Source organism: Sparus aurata, chromosome 4 (assembly GCF_900880675.1).
Source record: "Sparus aurata chromosome 4, fSpaAur1.1, whole genome shotgun sequence".
Lineage (NCBI taxonomy): Eukaryota > Metazoa > Chordata > Actinopteri > Spariformes > Sparidae > Sparus > Sparus aurata.
In genome coordinates this window covers 5,699,979-5,718,054 of record NC_044190.1, presented here as the reverse complement: position 1 = coordinate 5,718,054, position 18,076 = coordinate 5,699,979, and the positions used below count along the sequence as shown (strand labels likewise).

Below are 18,076 nucleotides of genomic sequence, written 5' to 3'. Positions count from 1 at the left end.
GGGTTGTATGTATGTATGTATGTATGTATGTATGTATGTATGTATGTATGTATGTATGGGCCATCACCTTTAGTTTCCTGAATTCTCACATTATCATGTTTAATCCACAACATTCCTTAAAAATGACTGCAGGTTTGGAAGGTCAGTGGTTTGATCCGAGGATCCCCGGCCAAATCACAGAGTGTCCTTGGGCCCACGGCTGTTCCACTGGTGTGTGAGTGTTTGTGAATAGCTGAGCATAGAAATACCCAAGGTGCTTTGAATGTGAAGCATTGTATCACTCCTGATGAGCAGGTCGACACCTTACATGGCTGCCTCCGCCATCAGTGTATGAATGTGTGTTAAAGGATGAATGTGACCAATGTTTAAAGCACTTTGAGTAGTCAGTAGACTAGAGAAGTGCTTTATAAAAGACAAGTCAATCTGCTAAATCCTTGTTACAAGCTGGACCATTTCTTTTATTTTCATACCGACTGTTCTGACAATTATTTTCACAATTAACTATTTAGCTGAGAAGGTGTCACAAAATAGAGAACAATGCTTCTCACATGCCCCTAAAGCTGCTCTTCTCACCAGTGGTATTAATCTGAAGAGATGTTTTTTTCACAGGAGAACTGTAACCCACGGCACTGTTGCTTGAAATTGCTTTGAGTGATTTAGAACAATCAAGCATCTCAGTGATTAGCACAGGGCGGTGATGGAGAACACAGCTGGGAGGGTTGGTCCATTAACTGTGCCTGGATAGTGCCCCGTTTCTGGAGCCACAACTCTTCTAGCAAATCTTTCTTTATCCACAACATGTTTGCAGAGTATTTCTGCTCCCCTGCTGGAGCTCACTTCTGGCAGCATGATGTTGTCTGCAGCACCACACGTAATAGAAACATGATGGAGCAGTTTGGCAGACCTCGCAATGTTTGTGCATGTGTCGTATTTTGTGCAGTGTGACAGAATCTGTTCCACCCTGACGCTGAATGTTTCATGTCCACCAGCACTTATGAGAAAACGTGACAATATGCTTGAACTCAAATGAAGGAAAGACCAGCATTTTTTTGCTGCAATGTCTGATTAGTTCTGATGATTCATCAATCAGTTATTAACATTGTTAATTCATTTTTGTTATCAGGTCTTGAATCAGAGCAGAGCGGAGCGGCCACATTGATTCTATTCCACACATGAGATGTCGACCAAACACATTCAAAGGAAGTATTACTGACTGGATTAAACAAACAGGGTTTACTGTAGAGAACACAACCACAGTGGTCAGTGCAGCTCGCTCTGCCACTGTGACCCTGTGAATACATGAGAAGGATATAAGCTGTGCTCGATCTTGCCCACGCTCTTGATGACCTTGTTGAGGCGGTTCTGCAGGTCCAGGAGGAGGCTGTACCAGCCTTCAGACAGGGACGTCACCAGACCTAACACACAGACAGACAGAAAGACACGTCAGTACAACCCTCTGTTTTTAAGGCATGATCAGAACAGATCTACAGCTCAATGCAGCAGCTGGTTGATGTTGTTCTCATCAGACTGACAGAAGACAGAAGCTTTAAGACTTCACAACAGCCATATAAAAAGCTCGACATTAGCCCTTTTTAGATAGAAAAGGCTGCACATTTGCTCCAAGGTAAGGACGGCAATGTGCCGGCGTGTCTTTCTAAAACGGAGGCGTAATTTTCCAAAAGCCGCCTCTTAAATAGGCGTAAACATGTGACTACAGTTACGAGCAGTTTGGTGTGGATAGGAAATTGTATGTTGAAGTTATAAAGCCTCGATGCTTGACGGCGTGAGGACAAAATGGTTTCCACCGCATCGCCAACATAACCTTGGCGCATCTGAATGATTTCCATAACTTTTGTTCTTCGACGCATGAAGAAAATTACTGAGTTAATTTGAAGACTGTGGTGTTTAAGCTCTAGGACAAGATAATTTTCAAAGGGTTTTTTGTGCGTCCGGTCATGAGGAATATGCGTACCAATTTTCGTCCTTCTATGTTACAAGTAGGAGGCGGGGCATCACAATAGGTGGCGCTACAGAGCCCACGCGTCACGGCCACGCCCCATGACTACACAGATCTCATCAGGGCGACTCCCTCTGCATTCCTAAGAGATTTGGTCGAGATAGGACATTGTATGAAGAAGTTATGAGGACACGATGCTTTACGGCGAAGGATTTGAATTGACCGCTCCACTGTGGCCAACAGGTATGACGTAGGATAAAGATTTCCATAACTTTTCATCTTCAAGGTCAGAGGATGCTACTGAGTGACTTTGAAGTCGGTGGTGTTACATCTGTAGGAGGAGATAATTTAAGTACGCAGATTGGCAATATTTCAAAATGGCGGCCAAAAGCAAAATGGCAGACTAAGTATTGATGCTGAGATTTGTTCGGGGAGACAGCCTCGACAGTTACGAGCAGTTTGGTGTGGATAGGAAATTGTATGTTGAAGTTATAAAGCCTCGATGCTTGACGGCGTGAGGAAAAAATGGTTTCCACCGCCCCGCCCACTAAAGTTTGGCGCAGCTGAATGATTTCCATAACTTTTGTTCTTCAAGGCATGAAGAAAATTACTGAGTTAATATGAAGACTGTGGTGTTTAAGCTCTAGGACAAGATAATTTTCAAAGTAGGCATGAATTGGACAAAAACGCCGCCACACATCTAAATGGCTGACTTCCTGTTGGAGTGACGGTATCGCTCCAAGAGGATTTTTTGTGCATCTGGTCATGAGGAATCTGCGTATTGATTTTCGTTCTTCTACGCACTTGTGGGAGGCGGGGCTGAACATTAGGGGGCGCTACAGAGCCCGCAGGTCATGACCTCGCCCAACGACATTAGATTATCAAATTTTTCGCCATATGTGACGTATATTCCAAATTTGGTGAGTTTTTGGGTATGTTCAGGCTTCCAAAACTGCAGTCAAAGCGGTATAGGGCGTAATAATAATAACCAACAGTCAGAAACCCGGAGTTCATCAATTGAAAGGTAATCATTAAGCAATATGAACAAATACAACTTTAACAAAAATGTAGGTTATTTTAACACAGGTAAACTCGCTAAAAACAGAAGCTGACTTTTTCCCACTGCAGCGAGATGACCACGCCTTTTTTCGTGAAAATCAGAGGACAGTAGAAGAGGACAATAGCTCTTCAGGAATCATCATGAGGATGTTCAAATGTGTTTTAAATTGGACAAATTTTTTTCCTGGAGCTGATAACAGAAGTTGCTGAGCAGTCAGAAAGTTTTACATGTACTGTACCGATCAGAGACCGACAAACACTCAAGCCACCTACAGTGGTTTCTTTTTAAATGTAGTGAGGGCTGACTGAGAGATGTTCACAGTGCTGATAGACTGGAACAGATACAAACAAGTTTTAACAAGCCAATGGCAGGGTTCGTACACATTTTTTAAGGTCAAATTCAAGCACTTTTCAAGCACTTTTAAGGGTCATTTTATAATTATTATATATATACACTTGTGATTTTTTTCTTCACTTTTTATCACAATTATGTACATTGTATTATGCTGTAAACATGCCCCTGCAATGGCCTCATTTTCACATTGAAGACTGAAGCTGAAAGTTATCAGGTGTTTTGAGGTGACTGTCCAGGCTGGAAGGGGTCCGAAATCAGGGAACTTCAAATGGTTTCATCTCTTGGTGACACTAAGTTGCTTTAACAAGACACAGAGTCCATTTCTGTCTGTCTATCTCACCGCCAGCCCAAACTCTCTCCTGTATGTTGAAAGTAACGGGTGAGACATCAGAAGTTAAAAGGATTGATCAGGACTGGAAAACTCATTGGACATTAGATGACATTTTTAGAAATCCTGTTCTCACATCTGTCACCATCAGTTCCAGAATGATAATCTGTCTGGTTTTCCACGTTTATTAGCGGTTAGTCCACTTGTTGGTTTCTTTTTAGTTAGAATGATCACAGGGCCTACAGCTTCTTCCCAGAAACATCTAATATATCACAGTATCTCGAGGAGCAATAAGACTAGCAGGGGTATTCTTCTTCATTACACACTCATGCCCGTTATGTCTTATTGGCGAATGTGGAAAGTTTTTACGGTAACGCACAATGGTTCTCATTTCCTGCTAAACTTTCCTGAGAGACTTTTGAACAAATCACAGACGGTGCTGAGGTGAAATAACACGCTGTGTTAATCCTGTGGAAGCGCAGGGTGTAAATGACTGTTGTGTCCAAATGATTTGCACTCGCTATTTTTCATCTCTGCCATCATTATTGCCAGGCTGAAAGTTACTAGTTTAAATCTGAGTAATGAGGTGTAAAAATATGATGTCTCACCCCTTTCTTCCTTCCTTTCTCACATGGAGACATTAGTTCTGAATAAATGGTTTTGACAAAAATGTGTCTACTCCCTAATTGGTCTTTGGTCTTGTTACTGCAGACAGCTGATTATTAGAAAAGCTGGAAATGAAAACCATCTGTGAGCATTTGTAAGGTGGAGACGGTGGCACTGCACATTATGTTCCTGCAAATGCCGAATGTAAGTCAACTTTTTCATGAGATTATTTACAGGAGTTTACGATCAAACACATTTTATGTTCACTGGGTTTACTGCGCTCTCTTTGAAATATATTCCACTGAAAGTCAAACTGTCCACAGAGATGTCTGGGGATTATCCTGCGCACTAGAGACAGTGCCCTTCGAATACACAGGATGCTGTGAACTTGACAAATAAAATAAAATAAAATAAAATAAATAAATAAATAAATAAATGAATCTGATCACCTCCACTGAATCAAGGTGGAGGCAGAACTCTCAGCAGCGGATCCACAAAATGTAAAAAATAAATAAAAAATTAGCAAACATCTGTTGGCTTCACATTATTAGAGATAAGAAAGAAAAAGTTGTTTTTAGTTTACCATCCTGTTACTTAGCTTTGAGCACTTACAAGAGGAAACCGGTAGACTGTCTGCCAAGAAAGAGTAAAGAATGCAACATGCTGTTAAAGCCCAAGTTTGTAATTCAGCACTTCAGTAAGAGAACATATTAAACCTACAAGAATCAATGTTTGTATTACTGAACTATAGGAGGTGCAAAGAGGTGGATTCTGTTACTTTTGGACTAAACCAGGCTAGCTGTTTCTCTTCATTCCTGTTTTTATGCTAAGCAAAGGTAAGCTAAGCTAAGTTAAGCTGAGCTAAGCTAATTGACTCCTGGGTGTAGCCATCCATTTATCCTTTTTAACTTATCATGCAGTGATGTAAGGTAAATCATTGTTCTTCAGATTTAACTCTTGGCAACATCGCAAAGAAGTGGATTCTTAAAATGCAGAAATATTCCATAAAAACCGTGAATTGGAACAACTGAGGTCATCTGTTGTGTTTTGTGTTTTGCTGTCCACCACAGCAGGGTTGTAACTCAAGTGTTTTGAGTGTAAATGCTTGTGTGAGTGTGAAATCATCCTACCAATCATGCCGTTAACGGTGCCGAAGAGCACAGAGCCCTGGGTGGGCGTGGAGCTCTCGCCCAGATTCTGCAGCACCAGTGAGCCATGGCAGAAGACATTGACAAACTCCCCGAGGTGGAAGACCCCCACCTCCTGAAGGTGCTGCCGCTCCTCGTCCGTGGTGGCAGCACTGACCGTGGGAAGGACGGTGGGAGAGAAACACAAAGAGGGGAGAAAGAAAGATTACAAACATTGGGGGATGAAACATGTAGGATGTGGAGAGAGGAGCCAACAGAAGGAGGAGAGATTGAATCAAAGAGTGAAAGGAAAAAGATGTCCAAAGGTAAGGTAAGAAATATTTAGGGGCATGATTGATTGATTAAGCAAGAAAAAAACAAGCAGGGCGGAGATATCAGAAGCGTTGGAAAAGGTCAGAGAGTGATAGAGAGGTAATGGGAATAAAGAGGGAGGCAAGGTGGAGAGCGCAACAGGAGAGAGATGTGATACAAAAATAAAGGTCAAAAGCATTGAGCGGTCCGACCTGATGTATTAGGTGGATGATAAGGGGTGGCATAAATGTAACACTCTCACTTTCAGAGCACATCTTTCATCCTTTTCCATGAAATCAACACTTGTCTAACAGAAAATGACTAAAGTGGGAAACGCAGCCGAGCAGATAAAAGCTCGGTGGCGTGATTATTCATAATTCCCAGAACAAATGGAAGGACAATGATATTAAAGCACATTGGTGTCGACGATGCTGTTCTAAAAAAGTATCAATGGTCTGAGTGTAGGAGGAGCAGCCAAATAATCACACAACACTGATCTCAGTGGATAATCACTGGAGGTGATTCACAAACGTTCGGTCAATTTGGCTGTAGAGGAGCAGCTCTGGACACTAAAATATCAAATATCAAATATTATCTAAGATCTTATGTTTTCTCACCTGTCCTTCTGGCAGACAAACAGATTGAAGGCATTCTCTGCCCCCAAAAAGTTGTCATCATCCAGGATTTCAACTGCACTCATCCAGTTAGGATTGAAGTCACGTGCAATCTGACAAAAAAAAAACATGAGTGAGTTGGATAAAACGGTAAAGAACACAGAGGGAACACCAGCAAGCTTCTTGTCTCCAAGTCAACACTGTATTATATATGAGAAGGAAGGTGCTGACTCAAAAACAAGTGCCGGAATCGAAACACAGTCAATAAGTACAAGTACAAGGGCAGTGGAATTTTTAAATAGCCTTGAAGAAATTCACATACTGAAAAATGAAAATAATTACAACACCCTGAGACATTGGTTCTGTCTGTGCAGGTTCGCTTCAGGCTGCATACTGTGAGCAGCGTGATCAGATCAGCAGCCACACAAACACCGCTCGGCATCCATATAATATGTGCTGTAACTTACTGCATCACATCACTGCTGGTGAAGTACACCACAACAATAACAGGATCAACAGGTGAAGTAAATTACATCAATCATCTTGATAAAATGAAGCTAAACTTTTAGATCTGGCACACCTTTATAGACCGAGGACACCACGTCACTCATTGTTTCTGCCAGACAGTCATCACAATCCGTCAGTTAAAGAAAACATATTGGTGCTTTATTGCCGAGTTTAATGAGAAGATCGATGCCACTCAAAGCAAAGAAAAATGCTTTAAAAGGCTGTATATAAAGACAAAACAACCCCTCTGTACATATATTGGGTTTGTATATAGTGTGTTTAGTGTGGACATGGATGTTTGCCTGATGAAAACCTGGCAGTCGGAGAATTTCAGTGTGCAGAAAGCGTCTCCTCCTCCTTTGTTGCTGCTTCTTTATCCAGCAGCTGTACCCAGCAGGGGTCAGATGTGCACACCATCCACATATTTGCTTTGAAGACCGATACTGATCACATATCTGTGCGTTTACTACAAAGCTAGAGCCAGGAGAAAATTGTCTTAGCAAAGCATTAAATAACATCTTGACTATTTTCATCAGGTACAAACCATGTCCGGGGTACAGTGAGGTGTGTACTGTTTCTCAATAAATTATAGTTCTTCTCCAAGGCACAAAGCAGCACAGCATGTGTTCAAACAGTGTGCGTGACTAGTCGTCAAATCTCTTCATCTTTCTACCACAAATCAATTTGAACACATCGCTCGTCAAAAGGCTAGGAGGTCTGTGCCAGCGACAATGCTTTGAAGAGAGAAAAAAAGAACATGCAACACCAAGAGAAGATCAAAAAATGCCAAGTGTGGACCAAACAAAAAATTGTTTGATGGATCAGAGTATGAAAAAAAACAACCAGCAGCGCCGGCTGAAGGCAAAAATCCTTGTATCTATTGTCACGCACACAAAACACACAGTTTGACTTGTGCTCTACAGGTGACATTTAGACCAGCACAGGTGTCCAGATGGATAGAAGCATCTGGACATCAAAGCACAACATAAAATGTGATTTTTGCAAATCAGATCCAAAACACATTCGGAGATGGTTTGAAATGCATTTCAGATCAGATTACAGATGCGCCTCAGTCTGGACACTCTGGTTGCTCACATCGGATTTCAACATGTATTTTGTGTCACTTACAGTGCAACACACAACAACGACGTCCAGAGAAACCGCAGCGCATCAGAGCAGCTACTAGGAGAGCAGTACGGACGAGAACACATTCTGTGAACTTGACAGCGTGATTGTTTGGAGCGGATGATAATCTATATTTCTCCTGCGTCACCAGTGTACATAGCGACTAAAGCCTACGCTGGTACCACAACAAGCCATGCAGCAATGTTGGAGTTTTCTGGACACTTGTGAACACTTGTTTTTTTCAGGTCTAATTTGAGAAATAGATCTAATTGCCAGCTGTGTGCTGTTTTCTCTAAATCCTCTTCACGTCTCACCTCTTCAAAGTTGCCCTCCATGGGTTTGTATGCCAGCAGCAGGACAGATCTCATCAGGTCTCCCACCAGGATGAAATCTCCTTTGGTCTTCAGGTAAAGGGCCATGATATTGTTGTAGTGGTTACACTCAGTCCGCAGCTCCTTCTCAGCTGTCCATTCGTACAGACGGACCTGAAACAAACAGTGAAGCTGAGTGATTGTTTGTTGTCATACCGGCTGCCAAAGGTAAAGGAGCAGCAATTAGTAGCAGCAGCAGCGTTTGATGAACTGGCCGACACAACAGTTCCACTTTGCTATCACTCTGGATAAGATGTGGCTCAGTGAGTGTGAGGCTGAAGTGCTGATTAACAGTTTGAGTTATAAGCTGCCACATTACATGACCTGTTAACAGCTAATTACACTCACCATTTCACACAGTCTGTACCTTCCAATAATTGTTAAAAATGGTTGTTGGCTGAGTGAGTGATGAAGTTGTGTCTCTGAATCTAATTGCTATTAAATTGATGCCAGACTGATGTTGAGAACACTGCGGCAAAGGTACCGTGACATCACAAATCTGGGGATGTCAGAGTTCAGACCTGAGGAACAAAAAAGATTTAAAGTGAGTGAGTAGCTCAGTTGGTTCTTTGTTTCTGAGGAAATCAAAAGCACAATGTTTTTATTTCAATTAATGTTACGTATCTTTATCTTTAGTTATATTTCCTACACGTGGCTTTCACATTTCTAACCATTTTTAAAGGGAAGTCGTATTGTGCATTTTGAATTTTTGCCTTTCCTTTGTTGTGTTATGAAGCATTTTGGTCTGCAAAGTGAAAAAGCCCCAAAATCCATAAAGCAAAGGGATTGTTGCTCCTGCACTGCCTCACTGCTGCCTCGTTTGGAGCCCTTACTGTCGTGACTGGCTTCTGTGAGCGACGCTGCAGCAAAAATTAAAGTATGTAAACCTTTTCTACTAGGACCCTAAATAAAAGTATGAACCTGAAAATTAGCATAATATGACCTCTTTAACACTTTAACTTGTTTACTTCAGTTTCCACTTCATTTTTTGCATGTTCTAATATTCTACTTTTCTTTTTTCTTCCTTTTAATACTTTTATGTGAAGCATCTTTGGGCTGAATCTTTACATGGAGGGTACTCCACAAAATAAAGGTTTTTTTAATGCTTCAATAAGAAGAAAATCCTCCTCCTTTCACCACTCTCATTATCTATATCACTGTACATCAGCTTACCTCATCCATTCACCTGCATCCTTCTCATTTCTCAAACTAATCTTATGTATTGGCTGCGCAGCAGGAAACTTTATCCTAATTTTCTAAAAGGGAAGAGAATGATTTGTGTGCTTATCGATTCTATTTGGCTGCAGATCTCTGCTATTTAAGTCCAAGTTAAATGCAATATAGTAATCTATTTTTTTAATTTTCTTGAATCATGTGAATCTTTTTTTTTAATTCATGTACTGTAAATGTTTTATAAATAAAATGAATAAAATGGTCTTTAGGGAAATATGAGAAATTCTCTGTAAATTCGCGTATCAGAATATGGTCTGCATTGACATAGATAGATACCAAAATATATCAAGATATCAAATCAAATCAAAACCAGAAGGAGAACAGAGGAGAAGGTGCTTCACAGAGTAGGTGTGTCCGTTATGATGTGAGTAGAGAAGTAAAGGCAAAAAAACACCAAAGGAAGTTATTACATGTAGCAAAGAAATAATCACACACAACAGAACACCCAAAAAAAGTTAGTTGTCTTTTTTTTCTTTTTTTTTAGTTTTGGATCAAAACAAATGTGAAATAACTGTTGATCAGCGGTTTGATTTACTCAGCTGAACAGAGTCAAGCTAGCTGTTTGCTAATGCCAAGTTTATCCTACTAGTTTTTTCGCCTTGATCTTCCACTTACCCACAAAAAGCCCCAAATTAGAGGTGGACCGGTGTGCGCTACCATGAACAACGATCTGTATGTGCAAACTGTTTGAGGCAGTGATCCAGAAGGTCGGGGATAGCTCGCCAGCATGGCGCCGACATCTGCTGGATACCTAGCAGGTTAGATATCTGGCTGAGGTGCAGAGGGGACAAGCTACAGCCAATGAAAGCATACCTCCCTATCCCTCTCTATTGTTCATGCACCCCAGCCTTTATCAAGCATCTATTAGTATGGAGCAGGCACAATAATAGCCTACAGTCTCAAGCCCCAGTTTCATGGTTTCAGTCCAAAAAACAATACTTGCTGCCAGTGCACAGTAAACCATCCCCTAACTCAGACCAACACCCTGGATTGTCTGAACCCTGTCACATCTATGTCCCGACTGTGTGTGACCTTGTTGTGTGTAACCTCCTGTTGTTGATCAGTTCTGTAATATGTGAAGCATAATGACTGCAAGACTCCAGATTAAAGGGCAGAAAGTTGTGTGGAGTTCACAGCACAGTGATCGTATGATTTAGAGAGTCTGTAGTGTGGCCAAGACATAAGCTAACCATCTGCTGGCTGTAGCTGCGTTCAGACATGAGAGGGGCACTGATCTTCTTATTTCCCAACATGTCAAACTTTTCCTTTAATATAGACACGTCTATACATTAGGCCTGCGTGATATAGTAAATAAATCATATTGCAACTATTTTTATGTATCCTACTATTGTGGAATCAGTCGGAATGATGATTTTTGCATCACAAATTTCAAATTCACTGAAAAAAACTACTAAAATCATGATGATGTGACATTTGTTGGGGTCTCTACCAAACAAACATGTTTCTGGAGAACAAGGTTTGTAGGCCTGGGCATCTCATGAAACCCTAATGAAAACACTTCAGCTTACAAAACAATGCAGCTCTCATGGTGTATATTCTGGTTAATTGCGGAGACCTACTTAACATCAACATTGAGTTTGTGTACCAAATATATTTATCAATGTGATACTGATGTGTCAACTTATTGTATTCATATCAAACAAATGAATAAACCGTCGAAATATAGTGAATCAGATCAAGATAAGGCCAAGAGAAGTCATTTATCCAGAGTCTAACAACCTGATAGTTGTGAACCCGTTTCCTCTGTTTGTGTCAAACTTTTGTTCATTTCCACTCCAGATTGAGAATTTCCTATATTTTCAGAAAAAAACCTTCCACTCTCAGATGAAGGAGCTCTGATCAATATATCTAGTTTTCTGAGTGACAGTGATGAAGAGTTTACCATTTTACAGCCCAGAAAATATCAGATGACAGAGAACAATGAACAGTGTGCTGTGTCCAGTTGATTAGTACAAAAGTCATTTAAAAAGGCATTACACAAACTACTGATGTCATGTTCTCGTCACTGTGTTGTATTGTGCTGTAGTGAGGCTGCTGACAAAGAGGAAATTGACATCACTTCTGTGATGGATTAGATTGTAATTGTGAGTTAAGAGGCCAACATTTGCTCTTTAATTCAGAGAATCTGACACAAAATAAAACACAGCAAAGTTTGTGACTGATGTTTGAAATGTGAACATTTTCTGTGATTTAATTCAGCTGCAGCTGCACCCAGAAGGAAAGGTTTAGTCACTAACAGCCATTTTGAATTATTACTCAAGTCATTCAGAGCAAAAGCATTTAAAGTTCAATTCACTGAAGAAAATGTTAACGAAATTAAGCAGTGGGAAGTGAGTCATTGTGCCGTGTGATCCCAGCAATCTTCCACCTGCAACTATTTGGTTCTTGATACATCTTAAAATAAAGATGCCTTTTCAAGCTTTAATCCTTTTAATCCGATCTATAGCTCAGTGTGGATGAACGTGGTATTATAGGACAGTAGGGGGAGGCTATTTCTTTTACACTGTATGTCACGCAAGTTCACGCAGCAATCCACATGGGATAAATCTACTTGGATAATTGAATAATCAGTCATGAGTGAGGAGGCACGCTTGTTCCTGAGCAGATTACGCGCTTCTTATCAAGTCTTCCGGAGGTTGACTTGTGTCGACACAGTCAGATTATTGGCCTTTTATTCTACAGTTATCATTCGAAAAGATATTCTCTTTTAAACAATTATCTTAAAATCTTCTCCTGGTTTTAAAGGCTGCATTACAGTAAAGTGATATAAGTTTCTGAACGTATGTGCTGTACTTGTTCTAATACTTAACCTGCCCGGTCATTACATCCACACTACTGACGATTATCCACCAAACACCTCACTGTGTTAATATTTTGCATTTTATTTAATTTAGACATCAGCACATTATGTTTTAACACAGATAGAGGTATTTGGTCCAAATATGTGTTTTTGAGGAGTTCTGACATACGGGCAGAAAACAGAGCTTGTATTAAGACATGCTTGACTCAATTCCTTGACCAGAAGGTAAACTATGATGTCTGAGGTGAATAACTTACTGCTGTGGAGTTGCACTGAGTCAGAACCTTCTGAGGGGCTGAGGATTTAAAGTATCATTGTATCTATAGTCATATATTTCTTAAGCTACATTTCCTTTCAAGTCTCGAAGAATTCTTCACTTGAACTGCAGCTGGAAAACGCTTTTTTTTTTTGGAAAGTCCTTTTTGATGTCTTGCTGAAAACTCTAGCATTACTTACTGTGCTATTGATGCTGGCCAGCAGTTTGCCATTGAACTCCACCATAGAGTAGACAGCTCCTTTCACCTCCTTCTCAGCCACAGTTTGCAGCTTACCTGTGGGGGAGAGCACAATGTCTGTCAGTCTGTCTGTTCAGTTTATGTTCACAGTAGCAAGCTCAATGTCAACCTTAACTCGCACAAGCATGATTTAAGTGAGGCAGAGGATAACGTAGTTCTTGGTAACCATGAGAGAGATGATGGAAGAGAGGAAAAAGAGTAGGTGAGACAAGGCCAAGGTGGAATGAAAAGCTAAAGAAGAAAAATTGAAAGGCATGCAATGCACCTTGAGAGGGACAGAGTGTGAAAGAAAATGAGGTGGGACCAGTAGGGGTGAGAGGAGAGAAGTCTGATAAGAAGAGATAAGAAATGATTAAGTGAGGAGGGAAACAAGAGCATTGTAGGACAAAGTGTTAGTGAAACAACAGGACAGAAGGCTGGGAGGAGGAAATGAACCGGGGTGAAGGATAAAGAAAGTAAAGCGAAGTGAGCTGGATGAGAAGACAACAGGATGAAGCTGAGCAACAAGAAAAGAAAGCGCACTTGTGTATGTGTTTGTTTGCTGAGAGCAGAGCATCCAGAGAGAAGCCTGACTACTGACCGTCAGTGTAGTGGAAGACGATGATGCGTCCCTGTTTGGGCTCAGCCTCCTCTGGGTACACCATGGCGGTGCCGACGATGAAATACACTGAAGGGTCTTTTCCCAGACGACATGACACCATGCTGAGGGCATACTCACTAGGGAGGAACTGATGGGCATGGAGAACTAATAGAGATACAAACACACACACCTCGTGTGAGAGGAGCAGAACACATCTCTCTGTAGATTTTCTACTTTTATCTGTTCTTTTTTTCGTGACTGTCCTTCAGGAACACACTAATATCACTAAAACAAATCCTGCAGGGCAGACATGAAATGTGAGTGGTCAGGTACACAGTAGTTCAGCCAGATTATGTGAAACATTTTTATATACCTTGATGGGCAGGAACAGATTGAGCCTCGGTACATTGTGAACATGTTCTACTATGTTAGCTACTGGGGACGCCACAGGTAAAAAAAACAAAGTAAGTGTCCACAACTTCCCATTATGCAGAGGAAAACTGTGTGCATACACAACTCTAACAAGTATGACTGTCAAGGTTGAACCAGCAACTCTGTATGCAAACAGTGACTGACACTTAGAATAGATAGTCTGTGTAATAATTCAACTATATGCCTTTGTTTTCTCCTCAAAATAACTTCTGGCTGATTCTGGGGTTAGTCTACGAGTTCCATGTGTGTCTGACTGCTTGTTTTTCTTTACCTATCAAGCATCTTTTAAGCGACAGTAGCCACATTCTCAGTGTGAGGCGTTCAACTGTCAAGATTACATTATAAAATAGAATTACTTACAATATCCATGTCACTGTATTCTGCATAATTACATCAGGGCAGAGTCTTTATTCATTTATCGTCCTTACTATCATGTCCAGAGTGAACACATTTCTTTTTACCTTTGTGTATGTGTATAAGTATGTGGAGCCAGCTCATAACATTACGTGGTAAAAAGGTACAGCAATGGATCACATGTTCCATAACATCAAGCTATGTAGAAAATGTGGTGTCTATTAAAACTGATTTGACACAGCCACTGTTGTTTTACAGAGACAGTAATGCTCATAACAAACCAACCTTGTCATTAACAACTGCAGTGTTCGGTGGTGTAGCAGTAACCGAATGATTGACTTCACTTTGTGTATCAACCTGCATTCCTCTTCTTAAAAAGAGGGCAGTTATGCAGATCAGTGATCTCAATGCTCAGTGGGAATCATGTATAGTGCACATACCACACTAATGCTTATGAATGTCTTCACCTCCTGATTGATGAAAATCTCACAACATCTAAATGAGCTGTTACCTGATCGCACGCTTATAAAGTGGATACAGCTGTGGACAAAACGGACTGAACCAGTTCCATATTTACATACCATTTACATATAACATACCCTAAATTATGCAAAGGTGGTAACTCTTGCATCTTTAAAAGGAATGCTTGGCGCAGCAAAATCTGCATTGCAAAACAGACTGGAGCAAAAACCTGCCACATTCGGTAGGCTTCACCATGGAAATGATCTGCATGACGCCTCGATGCGTTCAATTATTCAGTTAATCCATAAAGCGCCTGTGTGAGTTCTAGATATTGAGTAATAATGTTAATAAAAACATATCTTGGTTAAAAAATAAAATAAAATAAAAAATAAAAAAATAAAAAACCTACAGTAACTGACAAATATTTAAATGGTGGATTAGATTAAATAGAAGATGATGAACAGATAAACTCAAGCTGGCCTGATTTGTGCACACATTTTCAAATCCCACTTGGCAAAACGATCGCTTGATAAATGAACACTGGCACCAAAGAGTTTTCTGCATTGACCTGGTTATTCACTGAGCTGATGTTTTGCCATCACAAGCTCTATGTGGAAACACCACCTCCATGAGATCAAATGTAAATGCACATCCAGCTGTCTCACCTTCAAAGGTGTGCTGATCCACTACAAGCAGACTGTGAACCTCCACCTCTTCACCGAAGGAGGTCTCGTGGGGAGAAGTGCTGCTAGGGAAGAGTTTGCTGGAGCTCACACTGCTGGAGAGAGCCTGCAAGGATATGTATTTATGAGATGGGACATGAGGAGAGGCAGAGACTAAGAGCAACCTAATAAACAGTATTAACTCATTCAAATGTGGATTTCTGCAGGAACTCAACAGCACAGTCGGCACCATCTGCAGCACCAGATGTGCAGCATTTAAAATCAGGTAAACATCTTTCTGGTCATCACGTGTGAGGCTCTGGCTCTGCTTTGTTTCCACAAAGTCATGAGCTGCAGCAGTAAACTCAAACACAAACACAGCACTCACCTGTCCCCTTGGGGAAGCTGCAGAGCCAAGCTGAGTGGACACAACACATGCTGTCACAGTAGATCTGGCTCAAAGGACTTTCTGATTTCTCTCCAAGTACAAATCTATTTTAAATTATGCTCCTGCTTTGCTCTCCTGGCAGTTGAATCCTCATTGTCAGTATTCTTTGATGACAAATCAAACAAAAGATGATTATGTTTAATGTCATTTGAACTTGATTTGAACTCTCGCAACAGCCAGATTTAGCTCAAGGAGATGCAACGCTTTCTAAATGGCCGACACTCTCTCACAGCGTACACGTCTCTGGAGGAGAACCAAAACCGTAAAATAAGGTAATATATTACAGAAATGTAATTATAATTACACTTTATAAAACAAATCATAATTTTGGAGGGCATATGATCAGGTAAAAATGACAAAAAAAACTAAAAAAAAGGGATGCAGTGATTGTGAAGTTCTGGGCTGGTGCTGCTGATGTTTTTTTAATTGTTTATTTTGTGTTGTAATCAATTCTTACTTTTGTGCCAGTTTTTAAGTGTTTCAGTCCTTCAGTACACGAACATTTTTCATTGAGCACACATTCTTTCACACAGTTATAAAACAACCTTCCTTCTTTCACATAAAAAAGATGTTTTTCAAATAACTGCTTCAGAAGTTTTTTAGCCCACTACACAACAACGTACTGGGTAAGGAGAGTTTTCCAGTACTTCCATAGCCTCACGACCTGATGGCAGGGATGTCATCAGCCTCAAGCTCATGAAGGTGCCTGCGCACCAACAGATGAAATCCACTGCTGTCAGTGAATGTTTATCTTTTTTGTCGATAGAATTTGTATTGATACCAATGCTCAGCTGATACAGGTTTGAATATATGTTTTTCTCTCTTTAATATTTGCGAAAAATCATGAAAGTAAATGGAACTGGGCACAACAACAATAAAATGCAAGTCCTGGTTTAGAAAATCTACTTCCAGTACACCTGTGAAGTATCTGACAGGAAAAAACACGAGTTTTCCTGACAAGCTCCCAGTTAATGTTATAGATGATTTTCTTAGTCAGCATGCCTGGTTAGATGAGAGTGAGAAACAAACAAACCCCCAGGTGTTTATTATCCAAACGCAACATGATGCTACAGTACCTGAGTGCTCGCACTGGGGCGAACGGCAGATGTGGTGCCGCTCACATCCTGAATCTCCACCCTGCTGGACAAAACCCCGAAACACTGGGAAACCTCCTGGTAGCAGATCCGCCTGGTGGATCGTCAACAGAGGGAGAAAGACAGATAGACACGGGGAGAAGAGTGAGACTAGCTGAAGGAAGGCCTGGTGAACATGACACAGTACACAGGATAACTAAAGAAAGGTGCCCTAGGAGACTGTTCTGACTGAACAACAGCCAACCTTTTGATCACTTATTTAACAAGGCTGAAAAATGGCTGTCTCTTAAACATTTGAGCACAAACAGACAACTGACAAATCAAACAGCAGAAGGTCATCTGAATCACAGCAAACATGAAGCTGCATTGTTGTCTGTGTTTGTCAAAGATGCATGTTTAAACCAGCGCTGCAACTACTGAGTATACAGAACAGCTCTAGTAAATTGAGTCTCTATTTTGTATTTCACTGTCTTGCTTTATCTTGTTTCATTTATATCTCCTGCTCAATCTCGTAGTTCCCCTTTTGTTTCTGAACTATTGTAAAAACTGAATTTCCATGGCAGAATCAATAAAGCACACTAACCAACACTCCCGATCTGAGCAGGAGTCTCCGTGTTTTTAACCATTTGTCCCACTGTGCTCCTGTTTCTCTCATTAATCTCTGGATTTCATACAAATGGCTGTTTCAGTGTGAGATATCTGTCGTCCACCAGGCAACACAACCCAGCGCTTGGTGAACAATGATCCTTTCAGATATGCGTCACTCTTCCCTCAGCTCGCTTAAACCCTCTGCTCAGTTTGCCACTGAAAATGGACGAAAAATTTGCCAAAATGAAGAAATACGCTTACAAATGTCCCTCGACTTTGAGCGAGACCCTCCCCTTTATTGACATTTTCCTTCCATCTCACTTGCTCATCCTCTCCACTCCGCAGACTGAAGTCAGGCATCATTTCATCCTCTCTTCTTCTGAAGGCTCTCACACACTCAGTCGTAATGTCATTTTTTTTTTATGTGAATTTTAGATGTTGATTTTTTTTTTATCACTTTGGCAGGTATGATAAAGTTTTATCTCAACTTATCTCATCTCGCCTACAGATGGTCTGTGTAAAATGT

At 40.8% G+C, this 18,076-nt stretch overlaps 1 protein-coding gene across 1 annotated transcript in view; it reads right to left on the bottom strand.

Moving 5' to 3' along the window:
- Positions 1–18,076, bottom strand: part of ddb1 (damage-specific DNA binding protein 1) — a 69,921-nt gene that overhangs the window by 3,418 nt on the left and 48,427 nt on the right. The window contains exons 18-25 of the mRNA XM_030414802.1: positions 16,945–17,056; positions 15,424–15,547; positions 13,511–13,675; positions 12,872–12,966; positions 8,305–8,475; positions 6,362–6,471; positions 5,436–5,605; positions 1,313–1,415 (exon numbers count right to left, since the gene is read on the bottom strand). Coding sequence (XP_030270662.1) covers positions 1,313–1,415; positions 5,436–5,605; positions 6,362–6,471; positions 8,305–8,475; positions 12,872–12,966; positions 13,511–13,675; positions 15,424–15,547; positions 16,945–17,056 — 1,050 coding nt within the window. The remainder of the gene's footprint in view (positions 1–1,312; positions 1,416–5,435; positions 5,606–6,361; positions 6,472–8,304; positions 8,476–12,871; positions 12,967–13,510; positions 13,676–15,423; positions 15,548–16,944; positions 17,057–18,076) is intronic.